Below are 14,186 nucleotides of genomic sequence, written 5' to 3'. Positions count from 1 at the left end.
TGGATAATGTTTTTAAATGTTTATTTATAATGTTTTTATTGTTTTAAACTGTATGTTATAAATTGTATGTTGTTACACTGCCCTGAGCCCGTCCGATGGCGAGGGCAGTCTAGAAATGTAATAAATAAATAAAAATAAATAGAATGTTTCTGAATTTAAAAAAGGACAGTACACTCAGATCCAGAAATGTACTTCTTCGGTGTTTAAGAATAAGAGCAACTTGCCCTCGGAGGAGCCTGTTGATGAACAATTGAAGTTGCCTTACCTTGAATCAGACCGTTGGCCCATCGGAGTCAGTACTATGGGCAGCGGCTTTCCAGGCTTTGGGGCAAAGGTCTTTCACATCACTCACTATCTGACCCTTTTAACTGGAGATGCTGGAGATTGAACCTGGGTGCTTATGTATGCCAAGGAGATGCTCTGCCACTGAGCCATGGCCCCTCTTGTCCATGCATAAACCCTTCTGCATGATGAGGATGCAAGGCAGAGCAGGGCAATTGATAATATTGAATAAACTCTGGCTCCCCCCCCCCCGCCCATGCAATAGATCGTGCTTTCTCTGTTCTGTCTGGCAGATACTCCCCTTCCCATGGTGAATAGCAAAGGGGCTCTCAAGACCTCTGTAATTCACTAGCCTCCCAGTGTGAAGAACTGAGTAATATGTATAATCACTTTGATAATTCTTCCCCTTCCCAATGATAATCTGTATATCTCTGAAAGTGATATACACTGTGTGTGTGTGTGGGGGGGGGTAACTTGAGTCATTAGGGCGCATCTACTTCTTAATGCTGCTTAAGCAACTTTGAGCCATAGAGTGAAGCCTGAAATGAAAGGGAGAAAAAGCATGCTCAGTCACGGCACTTGCTCGCCTCAAGGTACAAAGTTAGCTATGTGGAGACTTGTTTCCTATCTCATTATAAAAGTATGGATGAGCATATCCAAATAGGATATGAGATGGCATTTTGTAGGCATGACTGCAATCCATAAGCTGCAATTTTAAAGACATTTTCATGGGTGTAAGCCTCACTGAATAATGTGGAACCTTATTCTGAGTAGATCTGCTTTGGATTGTTCCCATAGTATTGCATAATGCTGTCCAGGTTGTAATTAACACATTTTAATGCTTACTACTTGGATCCTGCCCCAAAGTGTTTACATATACAGTTGGCAAACAATTTAAAATGGAAGGTAATGTATATAGGTGTCATCATAACCTAGTTCTCCTCTTAGTAATAGAACACTTTTAATATAAAATTGGTTGTCAAAGTAGACTTGTCTGAACCAGAAGATGCACCCCTCCACACAGGGCTATTTAACTGTGAATGGATTGTGCTTTGTTTCTTGCCATATTGCCTCATTTTGTGCTGTGGGAATTACCTTTCTGATCTACTTCAGATGAAGAAGAACTTTTCCTCTTTGGAATGTGGGAATTTTGAAGGAGCTGGCCAGGTTACTAACGGTTAAATAATATTAAGGATTGGAGCTGGCAAGACCCATTTGTCTTGTTTTAGCAAATCCCCAGTAAAGGGGAAAGAGTAAATACTATTCCTGTTGATTTATGCCTGAAAATCTAGGAGATTGCTGGCAGCATGCCGAATAGTTTTCTTTCCTTTTTGGAAGGGACTCTGCCATTCTCAGAGGTGCTGTTAAGACTAGGTAACAAAACACTCCACTTCCACCTTTCCAAGCCCCTGCAACTTGCCATCCTCCTGACCAGACAAAACAACCCTTCTAGTTTTCCAGGAGGCAACTGTCTATATCTCTGACCACAAGTGATATGGTATGTGGCTGTTAGTGCCATGAGTGTACATGTTTAAGAGGATTTGTGCATGTGTATGTTAAGTCTCCTTCAAAGAAGAACAAAAAGGGCCTTTGTCTCCTCAAGGGCCTTCAGTTGGATGCTGCTAGTTGAATGCTGCTAGTTCAAGCCTACAGCAGGTTCAGAGTTCAGTTACTCCGTCCTTGAGGCTAAAAGCCTTGAGGCCTCCTGCTGCTGCCAAGAATGAGGTTCATGCCAACATTTGGGTGAAAATGTTTCAAAATAAGTTGGCAATGTATGACACCATCAGCAGAATTCTTTTACCTCCTGTCTGCTATCTGCCAGTATAGTGGAGCTGTGGAGAGAGTCCCCAGTGTTGTGGCTATTGGAAAACCTGGACTTCTGCCATGTGCATTATGTGAGCATTGATGATCATAAGGCTACTCTAGCAATAGCTCCCTGTGAATTGGGTGCTCAGATGTTGCCAATTCTGTAAGCCACCTTTTGCTGCTACGTTATGCTGTATATTTATTTATTTATTTATTTATTTATTTATTTATTTAATTCAATTTATATTCCGCCCTCCCCACAACAGCAGGCTCAGGGCAGATTACATACAATATAAAACATGAAATATATATACACACTTTAAAACGGAAATAAAATCACGTAAGTATTATAAATATTTAAAACAATGTGGTAGCACTTCTCAAAAAAAGGGATCCACCAGCCAGTCCTCTCCACAGATGTTTAACAGAGAGGCTGGGCAGAGAATACATCTGATAGGGAGGGCAGATTTTCCTCTATTCGGCTGGCGAGGAGGCCTTAGCCAGTGTCAACCATATGCCTGGCAGAACAAGAAAAATTTATTCATTTTATACATGTGCTTGCATTTCATTGCCTCTTCGTGGATTTGTTTCAGTATAAACTGGGTTGTGGATAACATGATGAAACACTGTGGTCATGGTGACTGGGAAGGAAAAAGAGAAGAGATCCTGGGAGGAAGGGCTTGGCTTTGCTGGATGAAAGGATGAAGGGATTCATAGTCTGCCTTTGTGCTCACCTACCAATCCTTCCTGAGCCTCCTAGGTGTATTAACGGAGGATGGCTACCAAGACTTGACACTACCTTCAAAGCTCATGGCTGGTGTGCTGAATGCTCTGCACTGATGCAGTCACATTTGTTGCAGAAACTGCTAGTTTTTCAGTTGAGAGAAACCGGATTCTGCTAAGGGGAATTACGTTCAGTCGTGGTATCTCAGGGTTGTGCAATTGATTCTATTGTGGGATGGCTGGAAGTTGTTTAAAATGTCTTCTGAGTAAAGATAGGTCCCTGGATATTATGAGGACAAAGAACCTGAGGGATGTAGTATGGCAGCTGCAAATAAAGGCGGGGCAAGGCACATGTAATTTTATTTGAGTGCCTGTGGCAAAGAGTGGGGTGGAAAGTGTGCTCTGCGTTGTTTAGTGGGGAGGATTTCTGAAGGTTGATTACCAAAACTTGTGCCAGACATTTCTGGGCATTCAGAAGCTGTGTCTTGCACTGGCAGTCAACTATGCTGAGTTACAGCTGTACTTGGCCGAAAGGAGCTGATGTTTTCTCCAGGAAGTCTGTCACCTCTGTGTGCATTTATGTTTTTGTTCTGTAAGACTGGTGCAGTTTGGTGTAGTGGATAAGAGTGCGGGACTCTAATATGGAGAACTGGGTTTGATTCCCCACTCCTCCGCTTGAAGCCAGCTGGGTGACCTTGGGTCAGTCACAGCTTCTCAGAGCTCTATCAGCCCCACCCACCTCACAGGGTGATTGTTGTTGTGGGGATAATAACATACTTTGTAAACCGCTCTGAGCGGGCATTAAGTTGTCCTGAAGGGCAGTATATAAATTGAATGTTGTTGTTGTTGCAAAAACCAACCAGCACCATTACTTCTGTCTCCCTCTGCTTAATCTGGTCTTATTTTGCACATTTTCCTTCTCTTGTCACATGGCTTTTGTCTACTCATTTTGCCTCTTCCATTCTTGCCCTATCCTTAGGTACATTCTTTCTTTTCCAGCATCAACACATTTATTACGAGGTCCTCCAGTAGGTTTTGTCCACTGAAGAAGGGAAAATGACACAGAGCAGAGCCGCCTTGGTTATGGCCCCACAGCTCTAAAATATCTTCCCAAAGGAAATCTGCAAGAGCTGAATCTTGCAGCATTTTAGAATGCACTCATTCCATTTGATTATTTTATGGCATTTCAGCTTATTCCTTTGTAACAATGATTTGCCTCTGAATTTTTGTTGACCCTTCCTGACCCTCTTTATGAGGGTAAATTTAAGGTACAAATTTTAAAGGAACACTAAAAAAAAATGTCTTGGAAATTGTCATAATTATTATGCTGGAGGAAGATACTCTTTTTCTTGTTACGTGTAGTGAAAAAGATCTCATCAACAACCTGATTAAGCAGCAATGCTTACATTTTAAAGTCATGTTGACTTATTAAATATGACTATGGCTACATTTATATATTGATACTGTCTTTTTCTACAGTTCTGTCAGAATGCCTTGAAATAAGGATGATTGGGGTGTGTGTGTTAAATTGTGAGATTAAGGGACTTTCCCCCCTTACAGTATAAGAGGCATTTAGCTGAACTAATTTCAAGATTTCCTCACCCTAGTTGATGAAGAGTTTTCCTTTCTCTTTCTCATCCCCTCATCCTGCTTCCCCACCCCCCACCCCCATTCTGCAATAATCCATTCTATCTCACACTCACACCACTGGGTCATTCTGCTAATTTATTTAAGTCATTTGTAGTCCGCCTTGCTCACTGAGACTCAAGGCGGATTACACAGTATGAGGTTAATACAATCAGTATCAAGTAAGTACATTTCAATACAATACCATAAGGTAAACATATACAAGTTTAAAGACGTAGCATTAGCAAGGATCCAAGACATAGTAGAGATACTGAAGCAAAACATAATCAATTCTAGGATTAACATTAGACAGCATGGAGTGATGGTTGTACATAGGAGTACATATTTAAAGCAGCAGATAATATATGAGTCAAAAATGGTGATGAAGTCTATGATCCCCAACTTGTTAGTGAAGCACCTGAGACCCCATCCCTACAAGGCAGCCCTCCCACTCGAGTAAAAAGCCTTTTTGAATAGTTCGGTTTTGCATCGTTTACGGAAAGCCAGGAGAGTGGGGGCTCTTCTGACTTCCTCAGGCAGGTCATTCCACAGGTTAGGGGCCACCACAGAGAAAGCCCTTGTACGGGCTGCTGCTGACTTCACCTGTGTGTAGCCTGGTACCTGCAGGAGACCCTGTTGAGATGAGTGAAGCTGCCGTGGAGGAACATAGGGAGGGATGCGGTCCCGTAGGTATGCCAGACTAAAGCCATGAAGAACTTTGTATGTAATAACTAATACTTTGAACTGAGCATGGTAAACGATGGGTAGCCAGTGGAGTGACTGTAGGATGGGAGTGATGTTCATGCTCCTGCTTGCTCCTGATAACAATCGAGCTGCAGCATTTTGCACTAATTGGAGCCTCCTAGTTAACTTAGATGGGAGGCCAATGTATAGAGCATTACAATAGTCAAGCCTTGATGTTACCATAGCATGGATCCAAGTGTAATGTAACATAAACGATCCTCCCTCCCTCAAATGTAGCCAAAGCATCTCTTCTTTTCTGTCTTTCAAACAGTAAACCAGAAAGAAACCAGAGATCACCTCCTCCACCCGTTGCAGCCTCCTGATCTAATTTCTGTTTTTCTGCCTGTAGCCAACTCCAGTCCCTAACTGTGTGAAGTGATAAACACACTGTCTGGCTTCCACCTTGGGCTTAGGGGAGCAGAGTTGCCACCTTGAGGCCAGTGGGCCAATGTGCTGAGAGACTCTCATTGTTTCAAGGTTTCCGAGTGGGACTTTCTGTTGGACTCAGTAAACACGGGGAGGCCAGCGGTTGCCTAGCAAAGAGCCCAGAACACACAGAGGTGGGACTATCTGAGAACAAAGGCAGTTCTTCTGATAACTTCCTCCTTCCCTTTCTCCACTCCCTTCTTGTCTGGCTAGTGTGATAGCTCGGTCTCCTGCCAGTGGGATCACGTGAGCCCAGACTGCCTTGCTTGTATCTGCAGCTGTAGGTGCCGCTGAGCAGACTGTTTCGGCTGCTGCTATGAGGTAAGCACGTCTTACTGAAGTCTGTGGCTGTGAATTGAGCTGTGGATCTAGGGGCTTTGGGGAGCATTTTGTGGAGCTGCCTGAAATGTTAAAAAAAAAAAATCAGTGTGACACAGGCTGTATTGCTGCTGGGCTTCTTGAAAAAGATTGACCCAGCTCAGCAGACATTGGATTCTGTGATTCTAATGAGAAATTGAGAAAGAGTTTGTTAAATTAGAGGAAATATTCTCTTTGGTTGAATCTGTAGCCCCCTTTCTCTCTCTCAGTTTCCATGGGCAGAGTTTTACTCCTTTTGTTGGCTGTCCAGCCCCAACCCACTCTACTCTCTCCTTTGCTTCAAGTTCATATATACAGTGGTGATTTCTTCTCTCCCCTTGCCAGTCTGGCAGTCTACAAACCCTAATCCTCACTGTATATGCATTGCATAGAATTACTTAGCATTTATGTAGTACATTCTAGCTGTTATATCATGTGCAAATTCTAACAGGGAAAAAAGGGCATGATACTTGTTTTAAATGGATCTTGAATTGGAACTTGGAATCATGCTGCTATAGAGTGATTCTTTGGCTCTTTGCCATTCATCTGGGGTTATTCCAGAAACTCCCCTTCTTTTAAGAGAGCAGGTATTGCTGGGCCTATGATCTCACCATCAAAGCACTTTCTTCTTGTATTGTTGTCTAGAGAGAGGCTTTCAATAGAAGAGAGAAAAAAGTAACGCAAATGCCTCCTTTTAATGACTGTACAGGAATTCTGTGTCTCTGTCCCTAGCTGGATCTCTCTGACCTCCAAGCAGGAGGTGTGCGCGCTTCAGTTTCTCCTGTGCTCTTAAATGACAGCTAAATCGGCTTTCTTGGTTCCCAAGGCCGTGGGGGCGGTGGGAGAATGGCAGCTTTGACGTAACTGACTTTTTTCTGTGTGTGTTCCTGCTGCTGCTGCTGCTGCGTTAGGCTCCACATCACCTCTTTCTGCTTCCTTGGACGTTATGGGAATTTCCTCCCTCTCTTCAGAAAATGGGGTTAAAGGGAGGTAAGGGATTTCCTCTGTGCCTTCTGAAGCTGATGCTTCATTGTTGTAGTGAGGTTGTGCTCTACAGTAACTCTGCCCATTTTTTCCCTCTCCTGCCTTAGGTGAGATTGTAGCTGAAAGAATATGTCCACGATGGTATACCCCAGGGAGGAGAAGATGGATAAACTGAGCCAGGAGGAAATCATCTCCAACACCAAACTCGTGATGCAGGGACTAGAGGCCCTGAAGAATGAACATAATTCAATCTTGCACAGCCTGCTAGAAACTATCAAGTGTCTGAAGAAGGATGAGGAAGCCAACCTAGTGCACGAGAAAGCCAACCTGCTACGCAAGTCTGTGGAAATGATCGAGCTGGGGCTTGGTGAGGCTCAGGTGAGCTGCAGTCCTTTTTTCCAAAGAAGCTTCAACATGCAAATCTGAGGTACTTGCTTGAGGTGTAGGCCAGGCTGCGTGTAGCCTGCACAAGCACAGAGCAAATTGCAGACTTTGGTATTGAGCACTAAAGATAACACCCACTACATCACTGCTTTCACTTTATGTAGGCAAGTGTCTTGCCTTATGGCTACAAGGATAGGCTTGAAAATATGTAATGTCTGATAAAATCTCTACAGACAAAATGGAGCTCAGTAGCATTTCTTGGGTGGATGGAGCTTTGATGCCCTGCATTAGCTCTGTGCTTGTCCTCTTGATTAGCAGAAGTGAAATGAATTATGCAGAATAAACAAATGTAGACAAAGGGCTTGATCTGAATAATCACTTTTTCCAGAAACATTATGTGGGTAACCTTGGTCTAGAATTTTAACACTGTCAGCAGGGTATACATAGTTGTGAGCATACAACCCAACTTGGCAAGTAATTGCAGCTCAGAATGTTGGACATGGTTGTGGAGAGAAAGAAGTCCATATCAATGTGACCTTTTTCATCACTTGGCCTCATCTGCCCCTTCCCACCCCAACCCTGTTTTCTGGTCACACAGTAGCAGAGAGGACTAGGAAGAGTCATTTGTGTGCAGGATTTCATGGTGGTCCAGAGCCCTTTGTCGTCTCCAGGAACTCCTGGGCACATTTCAGTTTGCATCTTCCCGAATGTGGCTGCCCTGCACTAAGATGAAGTGAATTCCAGCTTAGAGCGTGCCGCCCCATCCTATTTCACACTTCTTCAGAGGCCATAGGAGTCACAATTCTACTTACTCTTGGCAAGGCTAGGAAGTGAATCCTTGAGGCAGCTCATGTTTTTGCAGGTTGATTTGGGCCACTTTGTTGAACCCTAGCACTTTATCTTCTAGCTTAAGACAGGGCGTTGGAATAGGCAATTGATTATGTGCTGTCCGCTCTGAATTGATAAAATGACCGTGCTTCCTGTAGGCTTCAGAATTCCTTGTGTTAGTTTCCTAATCAGGGTTGAAGGGTTTCAGTCTGACTGGGGTGGAACTTCCTGCACACAGTGGCAAAGAAACTGCCTCTAAAACAGAACCTGATGTCACCAAGCATAGATTGGACAGTGGTGATCAGGCCTCACTGCTTCTCTTGGATTAGGTGATGATGGCTCTGTCAAATCATCTGAATGCAGTGGAGTCAGAGAAGCAGAAACTGCGGGCTCAAGTGCGGAGGCTGTGCCAGGAGAACCAGTGGCTGCGGGATGAGCTGGCTAACACCCAGCAGAAGCTGCAGCGCAGTGAACAAACAGTGGCACAGCTTGAGGAAGAAAAGAAGCATCTGGAGTTCATGAACCAGCTAAAAAAATACGATGAGGATGTGTCCCCATCGGTGAGGATCCAAACTCAGGTTTACTGGTATCTGTGCCTTACTCTAAGCTTTCTGCACAAGGAAGGCCAATAGCAGTGAGCTTTCTAAGAGTGCTCCACCCATCTGAGCTGTCTAAGGTGGAGCTGGGAGGTACAGATCATTCCAGCTACAGTGGATGTGGTCTGTATCTGTAGCCGAGTTGGGGGTTACCTTGTTACTGAGGAGAGCACTTAAAGGGCTGGGTGAGGGTCAGAACTCTCCCTGGCTAAATAAATACTATTTTAAAATATTTTTAATGGTTTTTGTCTTTCCATCTGTGTTAGGAGGAGAAGGAAGGTGACTCCACAAAGGATTCCCTGGATGATTTGTTTCCAAACGAAGAGGAAGATCAGGGCCAAGGCTGTGGGTTGCATTCTTCTCTTTGGGAGCTTGGGTGGTGGGGTGGATAGAGGTATAAGAACTTCCTGGATTACGTTTATTAGCTGAACAGTTTTCTGAAAATGGTTCGAAATATGGATCTGGTTTGAAATTGGGAAAAGCAATCACTCCCCTTCAACTCATTCTGTATGAAGGAGCCACAGCATGAAATTGCAAGCTCTCTCTCCTTTCCTTGTTAATGTGACGTATCTTTGCAGTGCCACATCAACACAGCAGTGCAGTAGCAGCTGCCCAGCAAGGAGGCTACGAGATTCCAGCACGTCTGCGCACGCTCCATAACTTAGTGATCCAGTATGCTTCACAAGGGCGCTATGAAGTGGCTGTGCCTCTTTGCAAGCAGGCTCTGGAAGACCTGGAGAAGACTTCAGGCCATGATCACCCTGATGTGGCCACAATGCTGAACATTCTGGCTTTAGTGTACAGGTGCGAGGAGAGACCTTGATGTTTAGTGGGATGGCAGATTCTTAATATGAAGGGTGCTGGAACCAAGCTTCCTTGGGTTTTCCCACTGTGTGAAGATGAAAGTCTCTTTTTGAATAGGGAAGTGGAATGGAAGGGTGTTGTACTGAGAGAGCCCAGTGTATTAGATTCGATTCTGGAGAGCTCTGTAAAGGAGGAAGGCATGAGGTGCAGGATGTACACCCTTTTTGGTCCCGTGTAGTCTGACTCGCTGCCATTCCATTATAGTACACTATTTTGTGTTGCAGGGATCAGAACAAATACAAAGAGGCAGCTCACCTGCTGAATGATGCACTATCTATTAGGGAGAAGACGCTTGGCAAAGATCACCCTGCAGTAAGTATCTGTTCTCCTTCTGAGCAAGTGAGAGTCATGAAGCAGTCATGCCGGCAGCAGATTTATTACACAGTCATGCAAGAGCTGGGTCGACCAATCTGAAAGTGTCACATGACCCTGTCAGTTGACCTACAGAAGCAGCATTGTGGGTACCAATAGGTTGGATCATGTCTGGAAAAAGGAAGAAATGTGTGTCATAAATGCTGTCAGGACAGGAAGGAGTTTCAGCTTTGGCTGCTTGGCTTTAAGTCAGGCAAGGAAGGAGATGCAGCACAATAAACAGGGCCCCTTTCTGAGACTCTTCAGCACAGCTGCGAAGTAAAAAGGTGAGACCTCTGAGGGGAAAAGTTAAGCAAAATGTAGAAGGGAAAGAAAAAGAGCAGGGGAACTCTGAGGACTCCCTGAGACAGAAGAAATAGGATCATGGCCTTACTTCTCTGCAGCCCTGTTTCTCAGCTGGTCATTTGAACAACAGGACTACATGTCATGGTGGCAGTAGTGGTGTCATAGCATCTTGAAGAGGGCAAGTCCTTGTGTTTATAACACAAGTTTATACTCTTGGCATCTTTTATAAGCGGGCTCAGGGCGGATAACATATTAAAAATACAATTAAAAATTCATATTCATTAAAAACAACACATTTAAAACAAGATGGTAGACAGCCTTTACAGGGAGGGTTTTATACACCCCTTTTTTCCAGGCTGGCAGAGGCCCAGCCTCAGCCATATGCCTGGCGGAACAACTCTGTCTTGCAGGCCCAGCGAAAAGATAGTAAGTCCTGTATCTCATGATGCTGTCCTATACATTCCATAACTGATGTTCGTTGTGTGCTATGGTGTGTCTGCAAGCAAACTCTTTGGTGCTTTCCTCAGCAGAGGTCATAACGTAGTGGAGTTTAAATGAATGTTGCCAAGATGTCCAGCGTAGCCTACCTGTCTGGTTTCTTTTCTGCTCCCCATTGTTCTTCCTTGACTCTAATATAGGAGTGGTTGTTTTCTACAGGTGGCAGCAACCCTGAACAACCTGGCTGTTCTCTATGGCAAAAGAGGGAAATACAAAGAGGCAGAACCTTTATGCAAGCGAGCACTGGAGATTCGTGAAAAGGTATCTTGAAGGAGGAAGGGCCCAGCCACCAGGATACTTAAGAGCAGGCCTCTGCAGCGCCTCCTAGCATTATTGATCTTAACGGGTCACATGCTTCCTGAATACAGGGGAATACAGCCTGTGGTGAGGCTGATACAGAATTTATGCAGAGGGAAAAGTTTATAACTGAGCTCTAATGACATTTTAACATCCCTTGTCCCCCACTAATAAAGAGAGGATTCAGCTTTGTAGCTGACTTTTTGTTTTCTATGGCTTCTTCAGGTTCTAGGCAAAGATCACCCAGATGTGGCCAAACAGTTGAATAATCTGGCACTTCTGTGCCAAAATCAGGGCAAGTATGAAGAGGTGGAATATTACTATCGCCGAGCACTAGAAATTTACGAGTCCCGCCTGGGTCCTGATGATCCAAATGTTGCCAAAACGAAGAACAACCTGGTAAGTCCACTAGGTGACATCCAGGCCTTATGGAGGCATCTGGGTATCTTGAGAAATGAGCAATGTGTCTCAGGATTGATGGAGAGGCATGGTCAGTGCTTCGTTTTAAGATGCTCTTTCCACACTCCTTGTGCCAGGCCTCCTGCTATCTGAAACAAGGCAAATATAAGGATGCAGAGGTCCTCTACAAAGAGATTCTCACCCGAGCCCATGTGAAGGAATTTGGATCTGTGGATGGTATGAATTTTTTTTTTAAAAAGCCAAGAGGAAGTATGTGTGGGGGCTGGGGGGCTGGATAGAGGCATCTGGCTAGAGACAGGGCGGAATTTCAGAACCCCGAAATTAATGTGTGTAGGAAAGTTGATCCCACTCCTCTGTCCTTAGTGTAGAAAGTCATCAGGTTGCATGGTGGCTCTTTGGTCTGATTTCTCTGCCCCTCCAAACAAAAAAAAGTGACACGTTGCGCACACGCAAATGCAGCCTATTTTTTTCATGACCTACTCAAATAAATACGTTATCTGCTAGGTCTGTTTACACATTGGCATCCTTCATAGAAATCACTGCATGTAGCACAGGAAAATTGGTCATTTAGAGGTATCAGTCTTTTTTTTTTGTCTTATTTTTTTTCACCTGCAGATGAACACAAGCCTATATGGATGCATGCAGAAGAAAGAGAAGAGATGAGCAAGGTGAGCGCAAGAACCTGGTTCTGAAGAGTTACTGTTACATGGCATTCCTCCTGTACAGACAGCAAGGATGTGCCACCTGCTTGAGCTCAGAATGTTCACACACACTGTACCGGGAAGAGCTCCAGCAAATGCATCATCCTCTCTTTGCCTGAGGGTGTCTGAGGGTACTGCACCTGTCTGTTGACAGTTGCAGAGGAGCACTACTAGTTAATACAGCAGCTTTTTGTGAGGGGATGGAGAGAGTAGTTGTCCACCAGGAGTGTAGGAAGCAAATTCTGGAGTAGTTTTCTTTGGAGGGAGTTGGCGTGTTTTTCCAGTGCCTGCATGTTTTCTCTTTACTTATAGTGTACTCCTTAGGACGTACTGGACTGTGGAAGATGAAGGATTCGCAGCAAGTTTCTGAGCCACAGCCACTTCCAGAATCAGGGAGACTTAAAAAAAAAATCCAAGTCTCACTGCTTGCTCATTTGGAAGTCCATTTCGCAGATTGGCAACAAGTAGTTAAACAGAATGGGAAGAAGCTGCAGTCTTCTGTACAATCACCTCTTCCCTGAGCTTCTTTTGCTTCAGACCTCCCAATTTTAGAAAAGCCAATTTATTAAGCCCCTACACTGGGAAGCGATAGGGATATTTGAAAAGCTCCTTGGTTAGAGCTCTGAAGGCCTTTAGGAGAATAGTTCCTGCCTCTAGCACAGTAAGCAACAATCCCTGGCTGTACTGGAAAACGTAAAATGCAAGGCATAGGGCAGGAACTTTACATGCTTTTGAGTCCAACACCTGTTTAAGTATCTCTGTTTCCTAAACATGGATCACAGTGCAGGCTGCCAGTTTCTTCTTTCTTGGATCATGACCAGGCTCCTAAAATGCCTCCAGTAGGATAGGTTGTTTTTTTGAAGGAATGTACGTCAGGTGAAGCTGGTGATGCTTAGAGTGAGCCAGTTCGTCTGCTTTCCTTATTGCCCATTAGGGTATTGCTGGGACATTCTCAAAGCCGTGTCAGAGAAAGATGTTTCTGCCTGCTGCCTAGAGCTGCTGAACAAAAGAATCCAACTGTCTAGTCAGGAATTAATTTGCCATTGAGACAGAAAAACGAAACGAGAGCAGTGGTCCCCTGTATGTGACTCCAGGCTGCTGGACACTGATGCTCACTCTGTTCTTGAAAAGAGCCAGCTGGTTACCACTTGACTTAAAAGAGAATGGTTCTGTGTAACTCTATGCCAAAATTGGCTTTCCCCTAGACCAGAATCCTTATCCTAGTCCTATAGTACTGAGTGGGGTCCCTTCTCTTCTGAGGTTTAAGTATTGTTCGGGGTTTTCCACTAGAAGGCATCAGCATTCTTGAACTTGATCCATCTCAGATAGTTTTGTTTCTACCAACCTTTCCCACTCGCCTCATTTCTTATATTGTTGGGAGGGAAATTCTGCAAGGTGTATTCTCAGCACTGCTGAACCTTTCATAATGTCTAATCTGCATTCTCGAAATGAGCTTCATCCAGGAAGCTACTGTGAAGAGCTTTTGTTCCTCAACTTGAGACCATGATGACCTGCTCCCACCATTTTCCTGCAAGTGTCTACTAGTGGAAGTATCTTCCTTTCCTGGACAATGCTTCACCTGTCTCCCTAGTGACTCTGTATCTAATAAGAGTGTACCCACAGATGTTGGGAAAAGTGACTGGCGTAAGACCTGGATTCTTCCCTGTCTATCATTAGTTCTCTTTAATTCAGCCACTTCAAGATATAAGTCCATCACGAAGGTCCAACCTGCATGTGAGGCTGAAATTGTATTTGGTCCATTTGTATGCCCATGAACTTTAAAAGTTCTGCAGTTATGGGGAAAGTTTTAGTGAGTTATTTTATCTGTTGCAAGCGTTTGTTTTGGTTGCGCAAGCCTCCCTGTTGGATAATACTTGGGAAATATGCTACAGATGAGGAGCTCGAAGTTGCATATACCATTGCAGGAAAGAGGACCTTGCCTAAAGCCACCCAATTTGTAAAGGGTTGAACTGAAATGTGAACGGGGGACTTG

General features: G+C 44.2%; 1 protein-coding gene across 7 annotated transcripts in view; it reads left to right on the top strand.

Moving 5' to 3' along the window:
* KLC4 (kinesin light chain 4) overlaps positions 1–14,186 on the top strand; it is a 53,637-nt gene that overhangs the window by 12,678 nt on the left and 26,773 nt on the right. For 4 of the 7 annotated variants that reach the window (XM_054984282.1, XM_054984262.1, XM_054984269.1 and 1 more), the window contains exons 2-11: positions 5,821–5,928; positions 7,056–7,326; positions 8,490–8,720; positions 9,023–9,101; positions 9,335–9,560; positions 9,845–9,932; positions 10,935–11,036; positions 11,298–11,471; positions 11,609–11,708; positions 12,108–12,160. In XM_054984282.1, coding sequence (XP_054840257.1) covers positions 7,078–7,326; positions 8,490–8,720; positions 9,023–9,101; positions 9,335–9,560; positions 9,845–9,932; positions 10,935–11,036; positions 11,298–11,471; positions 11,609–11,708; positions 12,108–12,160 — 1,302 coding nt within the window. In that variant the 5' untranslated portion in view covers positions 5,821–5,928; positions 7,056–7,077. Of the gene's footprint in view, positions 1–5,820; positions 5,929–6,893; positions 6,955–7,055; positions 7,327–8,489; positions 8,721–9,022; positions 9,102–9,334; positions 9,561–9,844; positions 9,933–10,934; positions 11,037–11,297; positions 11,472–11,608; positions 11,709–12,107; positions 12,161–14,186 lie in introns of those variants that run through there. The other 3 variants (XM_054984277.1, XM_054984280.1, XM_054984281.1) reach the window with 2 other exon arrangements.

This window comes from Eublepharis macularius, chromosome 1 (genome assembly GCF_028583425.1).
Source record: "Eublepharis macularius isolate TG4126 chromosome 1, MPM_Emac_v1.0, whole genome shotgun sequence".
Classification (NCBI taxonomy): Eukaryota; Metazoa; Chordata; class Lepidosauria; order Squamata; family Eublepharidae; genus Eublepharis; species Eublepharis macularius.
The sequence above is the reverse complement of the archived record's forward strand: the minus strand, read 5'-3'. Positions and strand labels throughout refer to the sequence as shown.